Source organism: Colias croceus, chromosome 29, assembly GCF_905220415.1.
Source record: "Colias croceus chromosome 29, ilColCroc2.1".
NCBI classification, from domain to species: domain Eukaryota; kingdom Metazoa; phylum Arthropoda; class Insecta; order Lepidoptera; family Pieridae; genus Colias; species Colias croceus.
In genome coordinates this window covers 1,646,985-1,670,193 of record NC_059565.1, presented here as the reverse complement: position 1 = coordinate 1,670,193, position 23,209 = coordinate 1,646,985, and the positions used below count along the sequence as shown (strand labels likewise).

Sequence of the window (23,209 nt, the reverse complement as noted above, 5' to 3'; positions counted from 1 at the left end):
CATATAAATTATACATTGGTAGTTTTCCGTAATAAATTGGAACCGACCGACATATTTTTCTAGAAGGTTCACTGCTCTCAAACGTTCAGAAATAGTAAGCTTTGATTTCTTGCTGCATTTCCGTTGCATTCTCATTTTACGTTATAACACTGCTAAAATACATAAATTAATTGTGCAACACAATTATCTTCCGTACCTAATTCTAACTGGTATGCCATTGATAACAGGGGTATGATAAAAATGCGTCGTGTTTATATTTGTCAGCTGGCTAGTCTGCTAAGTGCTAGTAGCATAAAGCGCGCGAACTGCGTCGAACGTGCGCGTACTTTGAATTTAGAAAAAAGTAAATAAAAGAAAAAAATCAACTGTCAAATCGCGCGGCAATTTTGACAGTTAAAAAGTTTACAGTAAATTAGTTTTTTTTTGTTTACGATTGAGTTATAAACAAAAAGTTCGTATATGTGTTTTAAATGCGAAAATAATTATAGAAAATTGTGGACACTTGCCAAGCTTATCTCGATGATTATTAGATACTTGGATAGTTCTTATAATAAATGCATTATAAATTATTTATACACAAATGACATTATAATTTCATGGCTCTTAGTGACGTCATAATTCTGCTGTTCTGTTTTCTTAGGCTAATTTCTTTTTATTTATCGTTGGTATTTGGTATTGTCTTAATAGGCGTTGCTAAAGATAAAAAAATAATCGATTTTTTTTATGAAACAGAGGAGCATATTTTATATATTTGTAGGAATTATTATAAAATTGTAATACCTCTATATTAACATAATAAATTATTGCGAAAAGCTTAAACGAGCTAATAATTTTACACATAAAATTAATTAAATTTCTAAACAGTTATAAGTAAAATGTGTAAAAGAAATTGTGTTTGGATGTTGTTGTTTCTTCACCGGCCGTGCATTAATTTTAAAACAGGTTTTCATACAATTTAGTTGATGGTAGTGAGTAATAAATGTTATTTATATTATTAGTATATAATATATGTAAAGAGAAAAATCTGTCAAAAGTTTATTTTTTATCTGTTAAATTTTTTTTGACTAAGTACTAGCTTTCCGCGCGCATTTCTTGAAATATTGTATTGTTTATTTGTTTGTTTCCTAAAGATAAATAAATAAGGCTTGATAAATTATAATACATCATACAACAGAACAAAATACCTATTTTTTCATCATCACTACATAGTATAAAACAAAGTCGCTTTCTCTGTCCCTATGTCCCTTTGTATGCTTAAATCTTTAAAACTACGCAATGGATTTTGATGCGTTTGCGTTTTTGACGTGACGTATAATAATTCGATAAAGCCGGCTGCACGCACGAAAAAACATGACTCATGCGGCGTTACCTCGCTCTGACTCATCTGAGGCGTTCCATGTAAAGATTGAAGTGCGAGCGAGAGCGCGGAACGAGCGACAAAGAAGCACAATCGGAAGTTGTCACGTTCAATTATTATCGTCAGTAAACCGACTTTACAGACAACCAATTTTTTTTTAATAGATAGAGTGATTCAAGAGACAGGTTTTAGTATATAATTTATTAGGTTTTAGACAAAGCGAGCGAAGCTGCGGGCAGAAAGCTAGTAAACTATAAATGATAGGATTGAAATAAAAGTCTAGAAAATGATTTTCCTAATTCTTGCCAGTCCAAAATACCTATCAAATTCGTAAACATTATCTTTTATTAACACGTTTAAATGATAAATCCGGATTTCGCACATATCTTATCAAACATATCTTTTTATCACGAAAAGTTTTGCACAATTATACTAATCTTTGAGTTCATAAAATCTCTACATATCACTATTCACTAGGTACATAGTATAAAACAAAGTCACTTTCTCTGTCCCTATGTCCCTACTCCGTATGTCCCTTTGTATTTTGATGCGGTTTTTTTAATAGATAGAGTGATTCAAGAGGAAGGTTTTAGTATATAATTTATTAGGTTTTAGACAAAGCGGGCGAAGCCGCGGGCGGTAAGCTATTAATAGTATAAAACACAGTAGCTTTCGCTGTCTGTCTGTTGATCTGTTCCTATGTAAGCTTACATCTTTAAACTATGCAACGGGTCAAACAACACACATTAGTTTATGACATTTTATGAATAAATAAAATACTTTAAGAACTCATTTCACCAAACATGATCAGACAGAAAATTGTTTTTGCTTTTTAGGTCATTGACCGTATTTTAATACTAGCTGCTCCGCGTGGTTTCACCCCCGTAGCTCCACTCCTGTTGGCCGTAGCGTGATGATATAGCCTATAACCTTCCTCGATAAATGGGCTATCTAACACCGCTAATTTTTCAAATTGGACCAATAGTTCCCGAGAATAGCGCGTTCAAACAAACAAACTCATCAGCTTTATAATATTAAGTAGGTATAGATTGTTTCATGCGTTTTTTATAATTAATATTAATTCCTATATATTTTACGCAAACAATTGATAAAATGGAAATTTAACTATCACTAAACCCTCTAATTACCATTCTAACTAACAACGATGTAATTAAAGAAATAACAATGACGTTCATAATTAACAAGATTATGAAGAATTGAGAAATACTTAAATAAATATAAAAATGAACATTTCTAAGAAATACTAAAAACCGCTTTAATAAGATAAACTCATGAGTCATGAAATTATTGTACTGTCACCGATCGTTGTCGAGTCTAATAGAACCGATTACATATAAACACACCGGTGAAGCTAATTAAATGAAGGTTAATTTAACACCATAGTTCAATAAAACATTAAAAAAGTATGATTAACATATAAATTAACAATTTGACGTAAGTAGAACCTCTGTAATACAAATAATTAAAGAAACATGGAGTTTGTAAAATATAAAAATAAATATTAAAATAAGCGTCTGTAAGTACTTATTGCTTCAAAATAAGGTGAGATTTCACTGATAGTCGATATTTATTATAATAATATAGAGATAATATACAAAAACACAATGTTATATCATGAAAATGAAGACAAAGAAGAAAATTTTAAAAAGAAAATTCGTCAAACAAATGATAGACGAACTCTCCAAAATATATCTGTCTCTTTCTATTACTCTTAAAATAAAATCTTTGTATCTATCTATTAATGAAAATTATCTGTATCACTTAGGGGCCATCCATAAAGTACGTCACACGTAAAGAGGGGGGGAGGGGGTCGACAAAGTGTGACATGGTGTGACAAAGGGTGGGAGGGGTCCTAAGTTTCGTGACATCACATTTCAAAATCTAGAGGTACCTACTAATCGCGTAATTTGAAATATAAATTATATAAACTAAAAAATATGTCCAACTCTATCTTTAGGTCAATACGGTTTAAATTGTTTTGTTGACAATTTATATTTATTCGTTAGGTAGTTTATTTTTTTGTTATTGTTTCAAATATTTGATATTATGTAGATTTCATAAAAAGTACTTAATTTAAATGGAAATAAAACTAATCTCGGAACTGCTGTTTTAAGTAATTTAATAATTTTTCGATGTTAAATTGCAAAACATGTGACGTCACACTAGGGAGGGGGGGGGTCTTAGAAATGTGACCACCTGTGACAAGCACGGGGGGGTTCCCAAAAACTCATGAAATTAGTGTGACGTACTTTATGGATGGCCCCTTATCTTTATATGGCCGCCAAAAATAAAGGCACAGATTTATACATTACATTTGTATTATTTATTTATTTGACACAAAATCTGCATAAATGCTTTGTAAATGCATTTTAACGGATTTAATATTCAAATGTAAGTGCATTCATTAGCATTTTTATTGGCTCGAATATATTAAATATTATAAATTTTAAATTTGTATTTAACTACACAGCTACATCCAAACTAATATTATAAAAAAGATAATTTTGTTTGTTTGCATTGAATAGGCTCCAAAAATACTGAACTATTTTAATTATTTTTTCACTAAGTTGGTTACATTACAAGAAGTAACATGCCTTTTAACATATTAAACACTTTTATTTTCTGAACGTGTTCTGAATTCATGGCACTGGCAACAAAGACAAAAAAAATAGAATTAAAAAAAGCTGTATAAGTGCGTCTGGTGGTTATAAAATTCGAAAAATCTTGTGTCCTGTAAAATAATATATTAATTATAAAATATATTCCTTAAAAGATGGAAATAATTTGTGAATAGAGAAGGAGAGTGATGTAAGATAAAACTGGATTGAGATTTGTAAGTACAATATTATACTTATATCATTGTTATCTATACTAATATTATCAAGCTGAAGAGTTTATTCTTTTGTTTGAATGCGCTAATCTCTGGAAACAAACATACAAACTCTTCACCCTTATTATATAAGTATAGATTTATTAACATCACACTGCATTTAAATTTTAAATATTTTATTTTAATACAGCTCAAAATTATAATATAAGCCGCATGCGGAAAGCTAGTAAGATATAAATGAAAGCCAATCTGTCGCCAAGAGCATCTCACTAACAAAACAACAAACAAAAATGTACATATAGAATTAATTGGCTATAAGCCAATCGCCAAACAATTCACACTATACAAGCTTTACGGGCCCTCCACACGATGGGCAGTATTGGCCCAACAAATGTTGGTCGATGTTTGGCGCCATTACGGCGTTTATGAATAAACATCTACAAAGACGACCGATCATAGTTAGGCTCTACACTATCGTGATTGCCTCTACTCGCCCAACGATGCACATTGTGTGGAGGGCCCATTAGACTAACTTAAAACAACACACATATCTCATAGTATAAAACGGAAAACCAAGTAGTTATCAGTGTCTGATATCTACTTTAACATCAAGATACCCATATTATAATATTATAAGGTATAAAATAAACGCCAAGAAAGTAGTTACCTACTTACACGTTTTATTTTGTAAAAGTAAAAAATAAAGAATATTCTCAACTTTTTAAGTCGTTTAAAAATATATTAATTCTCCAAATGACGCATACAGTAAAGTGATGATTGTGAGTTGTGACACGTGGATTTAAATCTAGTTGGCCATGTTTTGTTATATAATAATTATTAACTTATATATAGATTCAATTATTCTAAACTATTATGTGTAGGTGGTATTTCTGAGACGCAATTAACAAACAGATGTCATTGTAATGATCATTGAAAGAATTTTTATATTTTTGTAACTGAACCGTTTATACATCCATATGTAATTATTAAAAATCGGTATTTAATTTTTTTTGATATAACAAAAAGGCACTCCAAATATTTTATAAATTACTAGCTGTTCCCCGCGGCTTAACCCGCGTGGCTCAGCTCCTATTGGTCTAAGTGTGATGATATATAGGCTTCTTCTTCCTCGATAAATCGATAAATAGGCTATCTAACACCGAAATAATTTTTCAAATCGGACCAGTAGTTCCCGAGATTAGCGCGTTCAAACAAAAAAACAAACATACAAACTCTTCAGCTTTATAATATTAGTATAAATTAATCGTGCTTAAAATCCGTCAAATTAATTGCTAGATCAAGCAGAAATTAATTATTATCTTTATAATCGAGTAACCTAGTTAAACATCGTTATCTACTACGTCATATGTTTGTGAATCGTAAATTTTAATTGTGCTATAGTTGTAGCGACACCTCGCTCTGAATCGCGCAAGCGAAATGTTTTCGCTACAGAGCACATATACAACCTTAGATCATTAAGTAAATGATCTAAGTATACAACAGACATCATTCATCGGGGCTTTAACGGCCGACCAGTCGAGTAGACTGGTCGAGGATCCTCCCTTTTTCGATGGAGGAATTCCGCCTTCCTCCTCATAGTCATAGAGAAAATAGCACTAAATTAACCTGAGAAGAAGTATTATAATATAGTAGAATTATGAGTTTGAAAACCGGGGCAAGTTTCCTCAAAAAAGGTTAAAATAATATGGCATCGCTGCAACATATAAAAAGAGCTTACAAACATTTTTTTGCGTTTATGTATTATAGTTATCCAATTATATTCTATCTATACTAATATTATAAAGCTGAAGAGTTTGTTTGTTTGAACGCGCTAAGCTAAGACCAACAGGGGCGGAGCACTGCGGGTAAAACCGCGGGGCACGTGGCTAGTAATATAATATGTATATAGTGAATACTTATTACCGTTTTTGCGTACCTCATTCTAAGAAAAAAGTTCAGAAATAAAAAAATTGCTAAAGTTGCGCGGAAAATCAAAAAAACATAAGAAAATTAAGTTTATTCTTTGCCAGTTGGTCTTTACTATGTAAGTAATACTTATTATTTCATGTCCCTGACACTGTTTAACAATTATCCAACCTTTGTAAAGTAAAATTAGATTCACATTAAACGCTTCTACAATTTAAGTACTATGTACTAAGTCACGACTTATACGAGACGGCTCGTTTAACTTTTATTTTGTATCTTACTAGCTTTTCGCCCGCGTCTTCGCCCACCTTTTCAAAGGAAAACCTGCATAGTTCCCGTTCCCGTGGGATTTCCGGGATAAAATCTATCCTATGTGCTAAATGCTAATCCAAGTTACCCTCTATATGTGTGCTAAATTACATATAATAATCGTTAGGTATAATCGTTTCAGAAAAAATGTTACACTAATTTTTTTTCCAACCCCGATAAAGAAGTTTCACTTCAATAAAACATAAACACTTATTAAATGACAGTAATATATTTACAATAGATAATTTCTAAGTCATTGACAATATTATTACTACATGTATACTATTTATTATATATATACTATTTATTATGTACTTCTAGTAATGATACTTGTCCGGAAAGCAATAAAAATGATAATAAAATGAATACATTTGATTTGTACGTGATCATTCGTTTAACTTGAGAGTTATAACTAGCTAAATATTTGCCCCGGCTTCTTCTGGGTTGAAAAAATATAAACAAATACCTAACAAATAATCGTTGATATTTTATATATTTTAACATATAAATATTCGTATATATTTTAATAATATTTTTTAAACTTATTAATATATAGATGTAGGACTTCGATGTTAGTACACGATTTTACTTCAATCAATCTGAAATTTGAACAAACTTAGACCTTATAGTCCCTCTAGAGTAATTCCTCGTATTAAAAAAAAATAGTAGGTTTATAGTCAAACTGGAACGAATAGCACGAATTGAAATTTTCCCTCAAAATTAATACTTACATACAAATTTCCTTTCGTACAAAAGCATTAATGTACAATCAAAGATGTCAACACTGTCCGTTTGTATACCCCATTAAAACAATATTTACAATGCTATACGCGAATATTTTCCTCTTAATAATCTCAACGCATGGCTCGATCATAAACATCAATAAAACATAAAGACAAACAAACGAACTAGTTTTACAATCGATACATGTGCATTTCTAGATACATATGGCCATGTTTTATTCATACTTTAATATTACACAATAAATATTGTTTATTACTAAGTTATACATACAAAACCCGCTGAATCCATATTTCAGTAGTTTACCTAAATATTAATACTTGCAACACTATGTTGCAATAGTTATGATTTGTAAGGAAGTGAATACGGAGAATCGCCCACTCAACCGTCGCGTCGCGACGACTTCCCTAATCATTTTTAAGAAAACGCGATATCCAGATCGTGGCACTGTTTACATAGAATAAATCAGTTACACACTAACCATCTTATTGTACAGACCTTAATTAAATTACTTACTCCTCTGGCGCTGAAACCCCAAAGTGGGTCTTGGCCTCTGAGGCGAGAACTCTCCATCTTTCCCGGTCCTGAGCGGTCTCTTGCTAAATATTATTGGCTCGTAGCACGCGCATCTACTGTGTGATACTGTGGACGGATACATCACAATGTGATCACCACAGTGATCACAATATTAATACATTTTGTTTGAGGTTTTAATACACGAACAAAAACCAACTAAACTATATTTTATCTCAGTACTACAGTTATGCCATATACAAGTTATGTTTAGATTCATGTGCCAACAAATTATATTACTATAGGTGACGCCTTTGATGAGAGATATTATATTATGTAAAATAGGAATCAGACATAACAGCAGAATTCATAGCACACAGAACATATTTCTCGTAGAAGAAAACGAACTATCAAAATGTCAAATTTGCTGTGACATGTGCACAAATAACAATAAAATAATATTGAATTAAATTTTAAAATCTTTTTGTTTATAACTCAAATGTAAATCTGAATTCCTGTTTACAGAAATTAGTGAATTTTATGAATAATACTCAAATAATTTAAACCAAATCGAATTACCTACTCAGAAAATAAACTAGAAAAATTTAAACAAATCCAATTCTGTGTGTTATCAATAATAATAAAACAGTGAATTAGTGAAGACAAACAGTTCAAAGTAACAGCAACTCAACATCGTTTTAACTAAATAACTCAACTTTGTTTTACAACAAATCTACGTGTACTCAACATTCGAAACGGCATCTCAACTTTGCGTGAACTCAACTTTTCCAACGCTTCTCAACACTAAAAGTTGAGTCGACTCAACTTTTTCTAAACCTAAATAAACAGTAATCAATGAACTCTTGACAATGGATAAGCTAGTAAAGAGAGTTAAAATATGGGGCGTCTCCAGGAAGCCGTCGAACCCTGAACTGAGCAGGAGTCAATATTCCCTGGTATCAAGTGGTGAGCTTACTGCAGAGGCACTACAAGTATGGCTGAAACTACCCAAGAAGATCAAGTATGATCCCGATTTGGAGCCCTTTCAGAAACGATATGAAAAAGAGATTGGTGAGTTAAGTTTCTGTTTGATATTTAGTTTTATAACATTCATAGGCATACCTATAGATTAATTTTTAAGGAATAGAAAAAAATCGAAACCGAGGTAGAATTAGACGCAATGACAGAATGACGCGGGTTCGAATCCCGCCTTGTGATTTTTTTTTTGTATTCCTTAAAATTATCTCGTAGATTTCTGTTTAATAAGAGCTATTGGTATTATTTTTAATACAATTAAATAAATATATATTTGAAGTGAAACTTCTTTATAGGGGTTGGAAAAAAAATTTGTGTAACATTTTTTCGTTACGACGAAAAAGATGGCGCGTAACGGAAAAATGTGACGACATTTTTCCGTTACGCGCCATTTTTTTTCTCATCCTTTACCACGCGTGATTCGACGTATTTCTGTAAAGTTGTTTATAGTAAATTATTTTTTGAAAAATAAGGTCATAAAGAAGTTTCACTTCTTACGTGTGTACACTAGTACACGCACACATTTTTTAACATTAACAATATATCCTAATGGTTACCGAAAATTTTATAACGCGGAATGTACGTTTGCAATACCAATGAACGAATTTTGATGATAACTATACTTCAAACATAATATGGCAGCGATGAAACTTATGTAGGTACCAGAATAACATATTAGCTCTGGGAAAAGTTGATTTTGCCCGCGGTTTCGGCTACTAACAATCAGGCGCGGTCCCAGCCTGACATTTTGGGGGGGGACACGCAGCTGGAAAGGTATGGAATCCCCCCCCCCCCCAACCGTACTCGCCAAATATCGTATTCAAGTGAAGAAGAAGTGATAAGCAAAAACTTGAGAAAATCGTACTCGATAAAATAGAAAAAAATTCTTATACTGTACAATATATTATAAAAAAAACCGGCCAAGTGCGAGTCGGAAGCCGTTAGCTGCAAATTTTCGCAAATTTCAACATTTGCAAGGGATTAAAAATAGGTTTAAACAGAACTTTAGATGTGCGAGTGACTCCGATTTGCACCAGTTTTTTATATATTGTACAGTATAAGAATTTTTTTCTATTTTATCGAGTACGATTTTGGGGGGGTCATGTCCCCCGTGACCACCCCCCTGGGACCGCGCCTGCTAACAGTTAGTTAATAAAAAAAAAATAAAAAAATATATCCTTTATTGAGTTGTTATGTACATTAATGGACGACTAAGATCCGTGAGGCAAAAATAAAAATACAAGAGTTACATTACATTACAGAATTACATTACATTAATGAAATGTCTATGCTAAAAATTATACTCGGGTAAAGCCAGTACTATTAACTATTCTGTGGCAGAGTCTGTTTGATTTTAAAGTATGAATATTTTTGATATCACATCATGGATCAACAAACCAAGCAAATAGGTACAGCAATTGATATCTATCTATCTATCTATATTGTTACAATACCGCGTGACTTTGGCAAAAAGACAGACTGTATGTAGACTGCAGGGAAAAACGTTCATGAGCTTTGTGAGCTGACTAAAATATCGACCGTTTAAAACGTAATTAGGGTTCCGTACCCAAAGGGTAAAACGGGACCCTATTACTAAGCTCCGCTGTCTGCCTGCAGGCTATCTACACTAATATTATAAAGAGGGAAACTTTGTTTGTTTGTTTGATTGTAATGAATAGGCTCATAAACTACTGGACCGATTTTAAAAATTCTTTCACCATTCGAAAGCTACATTATCCACGAGTAATATAGGATAGGTTTTATCCCGGAAATTCCACGGGAACGGGAACTATGCGAGTTTTTCTTTGAAACCGCGGGCGGAGCCGCCGGCGTAAAGCTAGTATCTTATAATATTTAAATAAAAAATGATAATATTTAAATAATTAATGTAATGTACTAACATAGTAATTAAGAAATTACTAACAAGTGGACCTATGTTGTTCTATTAATAAATAAAAAAAAAAAATAAATAAATAAATAAATAAACCGTGATAGCTAGAAAGTTGAAATTTTTACATATTATGATGTATTTTCGTTGCTGCTATAATCAGAAATAGTAAAAAACCCATACAGTAAACGTGTTTTTTTTTTAGTATTTTTTCGCTCAATTTTTTAGACGCTTCAAATTTTCACAGAATATTTAGGTACCTACTTGTATAGTAAGGAACCCTTCGTGCTTGAGTCCGACTCGCACTTGGCCGGTTTTTAAAACACGCTAAATATAAAGTTTTTATAACCTTGACACTGTGCCAGTTAACTCGCACACCTTGACTGTTGTTTTTATTTTTTGTTGTGTTATTGTGCTTTCCTTGTATTTGTTTTGATGCGAAAATATTTTAGTGAAGGCTAATGTTACACATTTTATAAATATAGAAGAAATTCATGTTATTTATAGTATTAATGACTCGCTAGCTGTGCCCCGCGGTTTTATCCGCAGTGCTACGCTCCTTTTGGTCTTAGCGTGATGATATAATTATAGCCTATAGCTTCCTCGATAAATGGGCTATCTAACACCGAAATAATTTTTCAAATCGGACTAGTAGTTCCCGAGATTAGCGCGTTCAAACAAAAAAAACAATTACACTTTAGCTTTATAATATCTATTAGTATAGATATAAAATATTATATAAGGTAGGTACTTATAATATAGTATTTGCAGAAACCAAATAAAGCATGTTTTATTTTTTGGCTCAATCTCTCACGGAAGAACCGTGCCCTTATAAAAATAGTGTCATACGGTAAAAATAACATACTTTTAACATGATATCACGTTTTATATGAAGGAAGGGTGGTTGAATTAGCAAGTTATTTATCCTATGTTAGATTTGTATCATAATACTAGCGGTCCGCCCCGGCTTCGCCCGTGGTACATATTTACGATTTCTCTACATAAGAACCATCCTCGTACTTCAAGGAATATAATAAAAAAAGAATTATCGAAATCGGTTCAGCCGTTCTCGAGTTATGGAATTACAACGAAAAGTGGCATTGATTTTTATATATTAGATTGTATTATAATATTATAAATGCGAAAGTTTGTGAGGATGGATGTAGGTATGTGTAACTGTAGTGTGTATGCAGTATGCACCTATGTTTGTTACTCTTTCACGCAAATAATTTTGAACCGATTACAATGAAATTTTGCACATATAGAGGGTAACTGCCTCGGGCGGAAAGCTAGTGTTGAACTAATGTGAAACAGGGTAATCCTAAAATTAGAGTAGGTAATTAGTGAGGTATCAATTGAAAAAAATATATTATACGATACCTGTATAACAAATCATGCGATTGAAAGATAATTATTTACTAAAAATTTCTTTGAAAGGCACGTTACCCCTTAGCGAAAATAGAATGAAAATCAGTGCAGTAGTTTTTGAGTTTATCGCGAACACACAGACTGTTTATTTTTATATATGGAGTGAAATTTTACCAAGTCTTACTTAGAGCTAGCGCGCACGAGCAACTTTGTCTCCGCAACTATTTTGTCTCCGCAACTATTTTGTCTCTCCAGCCATGGGCTAGTATGAAAGTGAGCGTACGTAGCGACGCAACTCCCGGGAGACTTTTTTGTCCGCGGGTTCGGAGACAAGCCCGCGACGCAACTGTCGCCCTATCTATTGGTTTCAATGCAAGTGCGCGCACGGCGACAAAAATGTTGCCTGTCGGCGGCCGCCGGCCAGTTGCCGCGTAACCGGCGTAGCGATAATACGTATTTATGTCAACATATTTATTCTCGTACACAGTAGTTTTAACCGACTTCAAAAAAAAGAAGGAGGTTATCAATTCGGCCGGTATATTTTTTTTATGTATGTACACCGATTACTCCGAGGTTTCTGAACCGATTTACGTGACTCTTTTTTTGTTTGATGCAGAATGGTGTGGGATTGGTCCCATAAAATTTATTCGGATAAGCCCAGTAGTTTTTATTTTGTGAGCATTTTTGTCTGATCTCGATGACTTAATTGAAATGTAGCAAGTAACTTTGATTCATTTCCAGGTAACCGATTGAACTGAAATTTTGTATACGTATGTAAATTGGATAGCGATGAAACATTATCATGACATAGAGCTGATTTGATGATGGAATCGGAAGGTGGCCATAGGAACTAACCAACCAACCAGTTTGGGCTCGTTTGATTCGTGTTGAAAAATACACTAAAAAGTATTAAATAAAAATAACTTCGTTAAAACCGTCTTCGGTTTCTAAGGACAAGAGCACAGACCACAACCGTCTCTTCGAAATCCATGTTGATAAATGCAGAAAATTTTAAAGAAAAAGTTGCGTTGCTGTCGCTTTCGTGTGCGCATCGTTCAAAACTTTGCGAGGAGACAGCGACAGAGACAAAATAGTTGCCGGGCAACTAAGTTGCTCGTGCGCGCCCGCTCTTACACGAACAAAATCGCAAGCCACTGCTAGTTTTAGTACAAGCACTTTATAATTATTGACTTTACAAATCGCATGCGTATGTTAACAAATTACTTAAAAACTCCGTCAGAATAAAGTAACTTTACCAAATTTGATGTGATAATTTTCCTGTGAACGTATTGAATATTGTTGTTTGTTTGTCAAACGTTGCGACGACCTGCTATTTCCATAATTGTAAGATTTTGTCATGTGGTAGCCCGCCCTCGCATTATTTGAACGGTGACATCATAACCTTTATGTAGTATTTATTGAGCTTCCTATAGTCATATTTAACCTACTTCAAAAATTTAATTTGTTACTAACAAATTGTAGTTCTAACAAACTCCCTAGCCAATTATAGCCATACGGACGATCCCGCGGGCAATAGCTAGTCATATATAATGTAGCCTTCAAGATAAAGGAAGCTACTTTTTCCCTAAATGGCAAGCTTCAATGTCACGTTTAAATTTTATTTGTTGATACACGAAAAAGGGCATTGCCTTGGAGCATCGGTACAGAATACACAATAATTTTCATGGTGCAAAACCTCCTTTGTGATTCTAAAAAGGTTATGTACCTACATACATACAGTTTTTAACACGCTTTTATTAGCTTCACCTCTATTTATGTAATCGAATCCTTGATTTTGTCCAACTTTAAACGGACAGATTTAATTCAAACTTCGTAAACTTATCAAGGATCGGTGACAATCTACGGTGACAATACAATAATGTCATGCTATGTCATGAGTTTAGCGTGTTTTCAATAATATTTTAAGTCTGTGAAAATGTGACATTTCAAAATGGCGGCACGTAGTTCCAGTTTTTGTCACCGGGTCAGATAAGTTTGTGGCACTATAAGTTTATTTTTTATTCTAAAAGAAAAGATATAACATTATAAGAAGAAGAAATCACCAGCTTATAGGTAATATAGCTAAACTATTACTTCTAATTTACTATGTACTTAGGTATTACTTTATTGGGTCCATGGTATTACTTACAAGTTACCTAAGACTGAGACTAGAGTCTAGAATTTACTATAACGGTGGGGATAGACAGCTCAACAAGCTTTCAATTAACTTGCTTTAACCGTAAATTCAAATTCAAATTCAAATTCAAATTATATTTATTTGCAAGAATGTAGTTACAAATTATAGATGTTTTCATTACAATATTATGTGGCTAATACATACATAATATCACTTACATACTAGTAGAGGCCTGCGGTTTCACTCGCATTAATTTCAATATAAATGCAAACTATGTAAGTATTAGAAATTTGAGTTTTATAAGTAGGTATTTAAAAATTTGTAAAGAAAGAGATGTTAAGCCTATTAGCTTTTCGGCCGCAGCTTCGCCCCCTTGGTCTTAAACTTATATCACAGAATAGGGTAATTGCGCTGGTTTGCCGTCCAGCTTCTGTTTTCGTCCATTTGACTGACCTGCTACAATCACGTGCGTAAAACTTGAATACAAACCTACCTTCCCGCGCAAGTTTGCACTTAGCAACAGTACTATCAACATTAAAATTTGATTTGACAAGAAGAGAGTTCAAAAAATTAACGTAAATGTGGCCGCTTCGCATACGTGCCTTGCAGATGTCATCGCGCGAGAGAAAAATTTGCCGGCGAGAAAAGTTCATGGTAAGGTAAATCACTGTTTTAGCTAGTTTACGTAATGTTTTTGGTACGTATGTTTATTTATAAGCATAATAAACGCAATTATAAGTGTTTATCATACATTTTTATAATACTCTTCGAAATATTAAGTGGACGGATACTAGGTTACCAAATTCTCAAAATATTTGGTTTTCGTCCAAGTGGACGGAAACTCAAACAGCTACGTGAATATTTGTTAGGGTCATTTTACTTTATCGGACCTTTAAAATACTGAATAGTTTCTCCCGAAGTGATCTTTATTGCTATTAGTTTAGTTTTTTTGGTTTCCGTCCACTGCTATGTCAGTGCTGCCAAAATAAAAAAATATTTAAAGAAGTGGACGAAAACTAAATTTAGCTTTAAATGTTTTAGTTTTCGTCCATGAATGAGTATTGGAGTATCCAAAAATTAAATATAGCCATTCTTTTGCATTACTTTTCGTCTATTTTTACGTATTGAAAAGTTTTCTATTCAGTATCTTCCTTAGAAATAATTGGTGAGGGCCAGAGTGTTGTAGGTACCTAATATTGCCATTCATTCAGTCATGTATCATTCTCCTTATGTGAAGTAGAGTCAATTATTCGTAGCATAAATGGGGGTAGGTCAGACATAATACACTGTATTTTTCTTGATTATCATTCACTTGAGTATCATCTTTTATTCTAGGTCTGTTTTGCCAATGCAGTATTTTTTTATTATACTTACTCAACGTATCCTCAGAAAGATCTTACTGTTTTTAGATGGCCTCGAAGGAGTCTAAGAAATCTAGAAAAAAAAGACGCTGCGTACACTGAAGATTCTGTAGCTAAAACTTATTATTATGGCTGTGTGTTTATAGTACGTTTCATTTGATAAACAAAGTATTAGAATGAAAATTTTTGTTGTTAGAATGAATATTTCTGTTTTTTATGTTATTTCTTAGTCCTGTAATTATTACTTGTTTCATTTACATTGTAAGGAACGCATTCCTTTCTTTATTACGAATGATTATACAGTCATCACTAACGCCTATAAGGACTGCCAAGTGCTACATAGATCTCAGTGTTGACTAGTTATATTGATTATTATTAGTAAAACCACAAGTAAAACTAAGCCTGGGTAGTGAGAAATTGTAATGTTAATTAAATAAACGTATATATTTACCTGTAATTGATTTTAAACTTAATAGTTGACCTACCCTCCTTTTTCTACACGGTGGTCGAAAACTAGCTTACACTAGGACGAAAACCAGTTTTTTTGGACGAAAACTAGCATTTACCCTACTTTTGCAGAAAATAATTTAAATAAAAAGATACATCAAAATTATTTATTTTCCCTTAATATTATCTTAAAGAAGACTATATAAGGACTTAAAAAAAAAATTATATGTTTAAGGAAGGGTGCTCCAAAATATTTATTTCGTATCACAAAGTTGGCAACTCCTATAATTGGACGAAAACCAGCGCAATGACCCTACATAATAGTAGCTAAACGCTACTTATATAACAAATTATAGGTATATATACTAAAACTTGTATACGTAGTATATTATTATTAGTCTGTGCTAAAACCTTTCTCTTGAACCGCTCTATCTATTAAAAACAACTCCATCAAAATCTGTTGCGTAATTTTAAAGATCTATCATACAGACACGCAGATGACGGAAAGCTACTTTGTATTATACTACATATTTAGTGATAAGAAGCTTACTATCAAATATTTCCTCTAATCATAAGCGTGGTAATTTCATATACCTATGTATATTGTGTAATAACAAAATATATACAAATCTTTGTTTATTTACGTCGCGGGCGCATTCTTATTTGACGCGGATCGAGCGGTTACTTTGAACCGGTTTTATCTGGTTTTGCAACGATCCGACGTAACGTGCATGTGTGTGTGTTGTAGTCGGTTTGAGGTGATTGGTATATTGTGTTATGCATCTATTATCTAATTTACTTTACTATATTACTTGCTCTGTGATTTACTTCATTGAAGGGTGCAATGGTTTTTGGGAGGTAAATTAGTTTACTAATATTATAAAGTGGCAAAATTAGTGTATGTACTTAATATGTATGTATGTTTGTAATGTTTTAACATAAAACTAGTAATTACTTATATTTAGTATTTTAATATTATCTGTGATAAACTGCAGGACCGATTTCAAAAATTCTTTCAACAGCAGAAATCTATTACATAGGACATAGGCTGTATTTTATTTAGGTTTAGCCCGGCCAAAGACGGGATAAGCGGCTAGTATTTCATAAAATGCTTGATTTAGTTAAAATAATTCGTCAAAGCTTCAAACAAAACCTTCAGTATATTATAAAAAAAATATACCGGACAACTTGATAACCTCCTCCTTTTTTTTGAAGTCGGTTAAAAATATCAAGTATTTTACACGTCTTTTAGAGCAGACTATAGTCTATTATGCAGTCATTTCACATCTGCAGTTTACTTGCAGTTTACGACTATATTCCCACGATCGAAAAATAATTTTATATTCAACATTTATCTACAGGTATTAAATTATAGAGAAAAAATATTTCCTCCTTTATTTTTGAAGAATTCGGCTGAACTGATTTCGTTAATCCTTTTTTTATAATATTCCTAGTATGTACGAGGATGATTGTCAGAGAGAGAAAAAACGCAAACAAGTCAGGCCGTACCTGTGGGCCGTACCGTTCGCGTTAGTATCATTTTTTTTAAATGTATTTGTGATTACTATAATATGATATGGATACCACCTTTTAAGTTGTTTTACCCACAGATTTTGGCTTCTTATAACACTGTTTTTGTAAAAGAAAATAAATTAACGACACTTATCAGTTAGTCAGTAGGTACCTATGTTCAAATAGCTTTAGTATGTACCTACTCCATAAAATTAAAATCACGCCATGTGAACGACATACAGTCTACATGTAAATGAAAACTTTCTTTTATTATTTACTAGCTTTGCGCCAACGGCTTCGCCAGCTTTGTCTAAAACCTAATAATTAATTATAATATAGAAAAACTTCTATCCATTAAAAAACAGCATCAAAATCAGTTGCATAGTTTTAAAAATTTAAGCATACATAATTACATAGGGACAAAGGGACAGAGAAAGCTGCTTTGTTTTATACTATGTAGTGATTGCATGCAGAGTCGTTTGTCTCACTCTGTCTGCTGTTTACAGTTTCCTCAAATTTAAAAATACATTTATAGTCTGTATCGCCATTGTACTTATAAAAAACTACAGCTGTTCACAAGGTCAATGTCTTTTATACTATTTAAAACTGTTTATCAACATTATGTTAGACATTTTATGTTTACAAACATTTATAAACGCAGATGTTTGTGGCAAAAAACGTATATATTTTGAATTAATGAATTTATTATTGATATACTAGTTTCCTCGCGATTTTTCATTGATCCTGGCATTTCCTGCTTTTGGAACGAAATTCCTTATCGCGCGTTGCGAAAGTGGGCGTTGAAAAGACGGGAAAAATTTTGACGAAAAATAATTGTAACGCTACTTATTTCTCTAGTTGTAAGCTGTGCGGCGTGCGCGTGCTTCTCTATCTGTCTCTCTCTCTCTCATAGAAATCAAACTATTCTAGTAACTTCGTTCCAACTTCCATCCGGGTGTCCCTTGACACCTCTCAAGTTTTTTATATTTTTAATTGCAACAATTTTCATTGCTGCTCCGCTCTTATTTCGTAGCATAACGTTATTAAATAGCCTTCCTCGATAAATTAACTAAGTTTAATCAAACAAACTCTTCAATTTTCTACTATTACTTGTACCAATAGATACTATAATGAAAAAAAGAGCGTTTGTCCCTGGCACACGTGTCAGAAGAGAAATTTCTTTGGCAAGATTCAAAGATACTCAAATCGTCGCCTTACTACGTAGTACTAGGTATTATATTATATTCTGTGGCCTTACTTACAGTAACGTGACGGTATTGCCATGACGCGACCTTGAAATTTTACACTCAACGCACCTAAAAAAGTTTCACTTTAAAAAAACGCATAAAATATTGTATATTGTATGTATAATTATTGTAACAAAACTTATTTCTTACCTTATCATACTCATATACATATTATAGCCATTCAAGTTATTAATTACTTTCTTTCAGCAACAAATTCAATTAACATAAAAGCAAACGGCTCAGCGGAGACCAAACGTCTGCCGCTCGTGAAGTCCGCGCCGCATCTGAACAACAATCGAACGGACGAGGTCAGCCATGACACTAAGGGGCTCGGTGTTGACGTCATACCGGGTAAAGATGATGGGTATGTGGGTAGTTTTATATTTTAAAAAGTTTTTGCAAGTTGTATGTGTTTGCGTGTGTTTGTGTGTATAATGAAGATAATTTAAAAATTATATAGCGGTAGTATTTACAAAGAAAAGATGGGTAGATGAAGATCCTGAAAATTTTACTTTGAAGCAATAAAAATTCTTGAAACGTTAAGGAATTTTGTTTTATATGTTTTTTTTTAATTTTTATGCCAATACACACCTACTGCAAAATGTAAAAATCTGTCTATTTCATGTGTGCGATATTGAACTTAAATTTGAATGCATTTTTTTTTTATTTTGCAGACTGGACAACAAACCATCGAAGAAACAAAGTAAGGTATGTTAATCATGCATAAGCAGTAGCAGCAGTAGTCATTAGTTTGAGTTAAAGTTTTATATCTATCAGTTTATCTGTCTGTTAGTTAAGGTTTATTTCAAAAATCCCAAATAACAATTTAGAAGGTATTTTTACTGACTGGCTAGTTATGTTTTTTAATTAATTTACTTTTGAAGAAAATTGGAGCTGGTCAAAAATTCACCCTCAAAGTTGATTCAAACTTAATTTTCCATATTTTTGATTTTGCAGTACATAAATTTATCTATGTTATTAAATAATCAAGATTATTGATTAATAATACTTATTTTGACTGACCGGTTGGCTTAGTTGGCAGTGAACCTGCCTTCCAAGCCAGAGATCGCTGATTCCCAGGGCAAATATATTTTGTGTGATGACTGATGAACATAGATGTTTGCTCTGTGTCTGAGTGTTAATTATCTATATTAAGTATTTATTTATGTATGTTTATCAGCCATCTGGTTTCCATAACACAAGCGAAAGCTTAGTATGGGATCAGATCGTGCCGTGTGTGAAAATTGTCCTGAAATATTTATTTATTTTAAACAGATGGCCCACGCGGGGCATTACATAAAGATGACTTGCCTCCTCGCCTGCTGGTGTTTCTTCACTCTTGCGTTCATGTTATTTAATGAGAGGGAAGTCATTATTATGAACACTTCGGTCAATCCTGATCAAGTAAAGAGTAAGTACTGATATTGTGATAGTTTGTATGTCTGTTATCCTTGATCGTAAAAACAGCGGTCTGGATTACCTACTGAATAGCATATAGTATTGGCAACGTTTTTTCCGGGTTAGTTTAGTAGTTAAATATTACCTTGTTTTAATAAATATTGTTTATCCGATTTATATGTATGTTCCCTTTCTGGACTAAAACTGCTGTAATATAATCTAGTTCGAAGATACTTATAATATATTCCATTATGCACACCAAAGATTGTACCATAAACGTGCTCAGTTCTGACGTGACAGAAAGACAAACAAACGGTCTTTTTGAATTCGATCTAGGCGTCTAATACTTGCGTAAAATCAAGCACAAGAAAATACTATAATAATAAATAAAAATTTTCGTAGCTTATAACCTTAATTCATCAATGGGAGATGATTTCGTAATACAAATCCGACTCAAAGGACCATTTTTAACGGAACAAATGGAGAGTCAAATGAATTCAACTGAGTTTGAGAAATCGCAGAAACTTTACGTTTGGTTGGAGGAGTTTTATGATGGGAGGAGTGTGAAGGTAATTGTTATTTTTTATTTAGCATGTAAGTACTGTAAACTGTATATATTTTAGTTGATTTTTCATGTTCTTGTTTAACTGTTTTTGGTGGTACTAATTTGTAGGTTAAATGACGATTCAAAAGCACTTCTAAAATAAATCTAATAAATATTTGTTATTTGACATAAAATAATTCCGTTTGTATTATGTTAAAAATGTGTGTTGACAAAATTAACATAATATTTTACTTTACGCTTTACAAAGGTCAAATTGCGAAGATGTTCGTAACGTTTGATTGAGCATATTGTAATCTAAATTTTCATTTTCTTATAATATTATATTCTTTGTCAAAGATCCTTTCACCATTTATATTGCAGAGTCTCCGTTTCAAGATAAAATCTAATATATATAAATCTCGTGTCACAATGTTTGTCCTCAATGGACTCCTAAACCACTTAACCGATTATAATAAAAATCGCACACCATGTGCAGTTCGATCCAACTTGAGAGATAGGATAGTTTAAATCTCAAATCGTTTTAGAGAAAGCGGGCGAAGCCGCGGGCGGTAAGCTAGTAGTTGTATAAATATGGTATTTATTTTGGTATTTACTTTTTAAAATGTCCGTTACATTTAAAGGTATCAGAGGAATGGCTAGTACCGCTCCAAGATGGCGGCCTTGATTTCAACGAGGGCGAATCACGTTCCTCCATATTACGACTTTCGACCAATCACAGCGCAAATATCGCGTTACGTATGAAATTAACAGCCAATGAGAGTGCCCCATTTACTCTGAGTTATACGATAAATCCAATAGATGTGAATACAGGAGTTATTTATGCGTGTGCGCTGTTGTGTGGATTGTACGTGTTGATTATTTTTGAGGTAAGTTTTTAATAATATGATTTATTTATTACTTTTCTACTACGTGTGCTACGCGTTTACTCGCATTGCTCCGCTCCTGTTTGTCTTAGCGAGATGACATTATATAGCCTATAGCCTTCCTCGATAAATGGGCTATCTAACACCGAAAGAATTTTTAAATCGGACCAGTAGTTCCTGAGAATAGCGCGTTCAAACAAACAAACAAGCTCTTCAGCCTTATAATATTAGAATAGATTTATTTATTTTCATAATATAAAGATCAAATGCAATCATAAACTGCATCGAATAGGCTGCCATAATTATTTCAGTGTTGCATGAAGCCACACAAAAATATTCACTAAAGCTCTTAATTTGTATGATTAAAAAAGAAAATTCAAATAGAAATAAACAAACATATAAAACCATTTTAAAATACCAATCATCAAGCAATCAATCAATTCTAATCTTTATTACAGAGCAATAAAACTGTTAATTAAAATTTAATTACATTAAACATCATATCGCATGTAACATTATCTTGTTTCCACAGTAGATTATGAAAGTATATTAAGGTTATAATATGACTTTTACTGCAATATAATATGAAATGTACTTCCTAGACTTGACTATGTTAGAGAAATTTGTAAGAACTGCTAATTTCTATAGCTTTCTACACGAAGCTTCACCCGATTTGTTTAAAACCTAAAACTTAGATAATAAAACCTTCCTCGAGAATTACTCTATCTATTAAAAAAAATGTGTGCGTGTACTAGACACGTAGAAGTGAAACTTAGGGATAAGAAAAAGTTGGCGCGTAACGCAAAAATGTCACGCCTACGGCGTAACGCAAAAATGTCACGCCTACGGCGTAACGCAAAAATGTTACACTAAATTTTTGTCCAACCCCGATAAAGAAGTTTCACTTCAAAAACATCCAAATCCGTTGCGTCGCTACACAAGACTTTGTGTATAAGAGAAGGTGGAAAGCGACTGCTTTCCACCGTCTGTGTGCGCTTAGAAGTCACAGCGCGGCGAAGCCACAGGCGGAAAGGTAGTGTAGTATAAGACGTGGTGTAGTTAATTTTATTCTGCCTATCACAACCCCTACAATAAGCCCAACTGACATTTTCAGCTGTTCTTGAATTCCAAGTAGTTAGTGTGTGTTGTTATTTTACATCTTTCCTTTATTGGAACGAAGTTCCTTATCACGCGGTACGAAGGCAAAGGGTCCGAGGCGAGCGTCACGAATAATTGAAAAACTTTTGCTATAGCAAAAGTGTATTAGCATTCTTCTCTTATTTCATTTATCATTTAACTCCTAAATATTGTTAATTTAATAAATTATACCTCCTATAATAATGCTTTTTTCAAAACAAAACGAACTTTGTTCCAATCGGGTGTCTCACATGTAACACCTATAGACATTTTTTCTTTCGGAAAAATGATTTCCGAAAGATCAAAGATTATATTCTTTGCGTATACGGGGTAACTGGACATTCTTATTTATTTCACCAGGTGGTAAACCGAACAATGGCGGCCGTAATCATAGCCACCACTGCTCTAGCCACCATCACAGTGATGGGCGAAAGACTGTCCCTACCTGAACTGATCTCCTGGCTAGATTATTATTATAGCTAGTGGAAATAACACGCCTTGTACCTTTGGAACGAAGTTGCTTATCGCGCGTTGCGAATGAGGGCTAGAGGGAA

At 33.0% G+C, this 23,209-nt stretch overlaps 1 protein-coding gene across 1 annotated transcript in view; it reads left to right on the top strand.

Moving 5' to 3' along the window:
• Positions 1-304: 304 nt before the first annotated feature.
• Positions 305-23,209, top strand: part of LOC123704360 (P protein-like) — a 32,307-nt gene continuing 9,402 nt past the window's right edge. Inside the window, exons 1-7 of the mRNA XM_045652716.1 lie at positions 305-451; positions 8,223-8,768; positions 18,900-19,056; positions 19,367-19,400; positions 19,968-20,103; positions 20,493-20,659; positions 21,276-21,521. Of these exons, the coding sequence (XP_045508672.1) occupies positions 8,567-8,768; positions 18,900-19,056; positions 19,367-19,400; positions 19,968-20,103; positions 20,493-20,659; positions 21,276-21,521 (942 nt within the window). The 5' untranslated portion in view covers positions 305-451; positions 8,223-8,566. The remainder of the gene's footprint in view (positions 452-8,222; positions 8,769-18,899; positions 19,057-19,366; positions 19,401-19,967; positions 20,104-20,492; positions 20,660-21,275; positions 21,522-23,209) is intronic.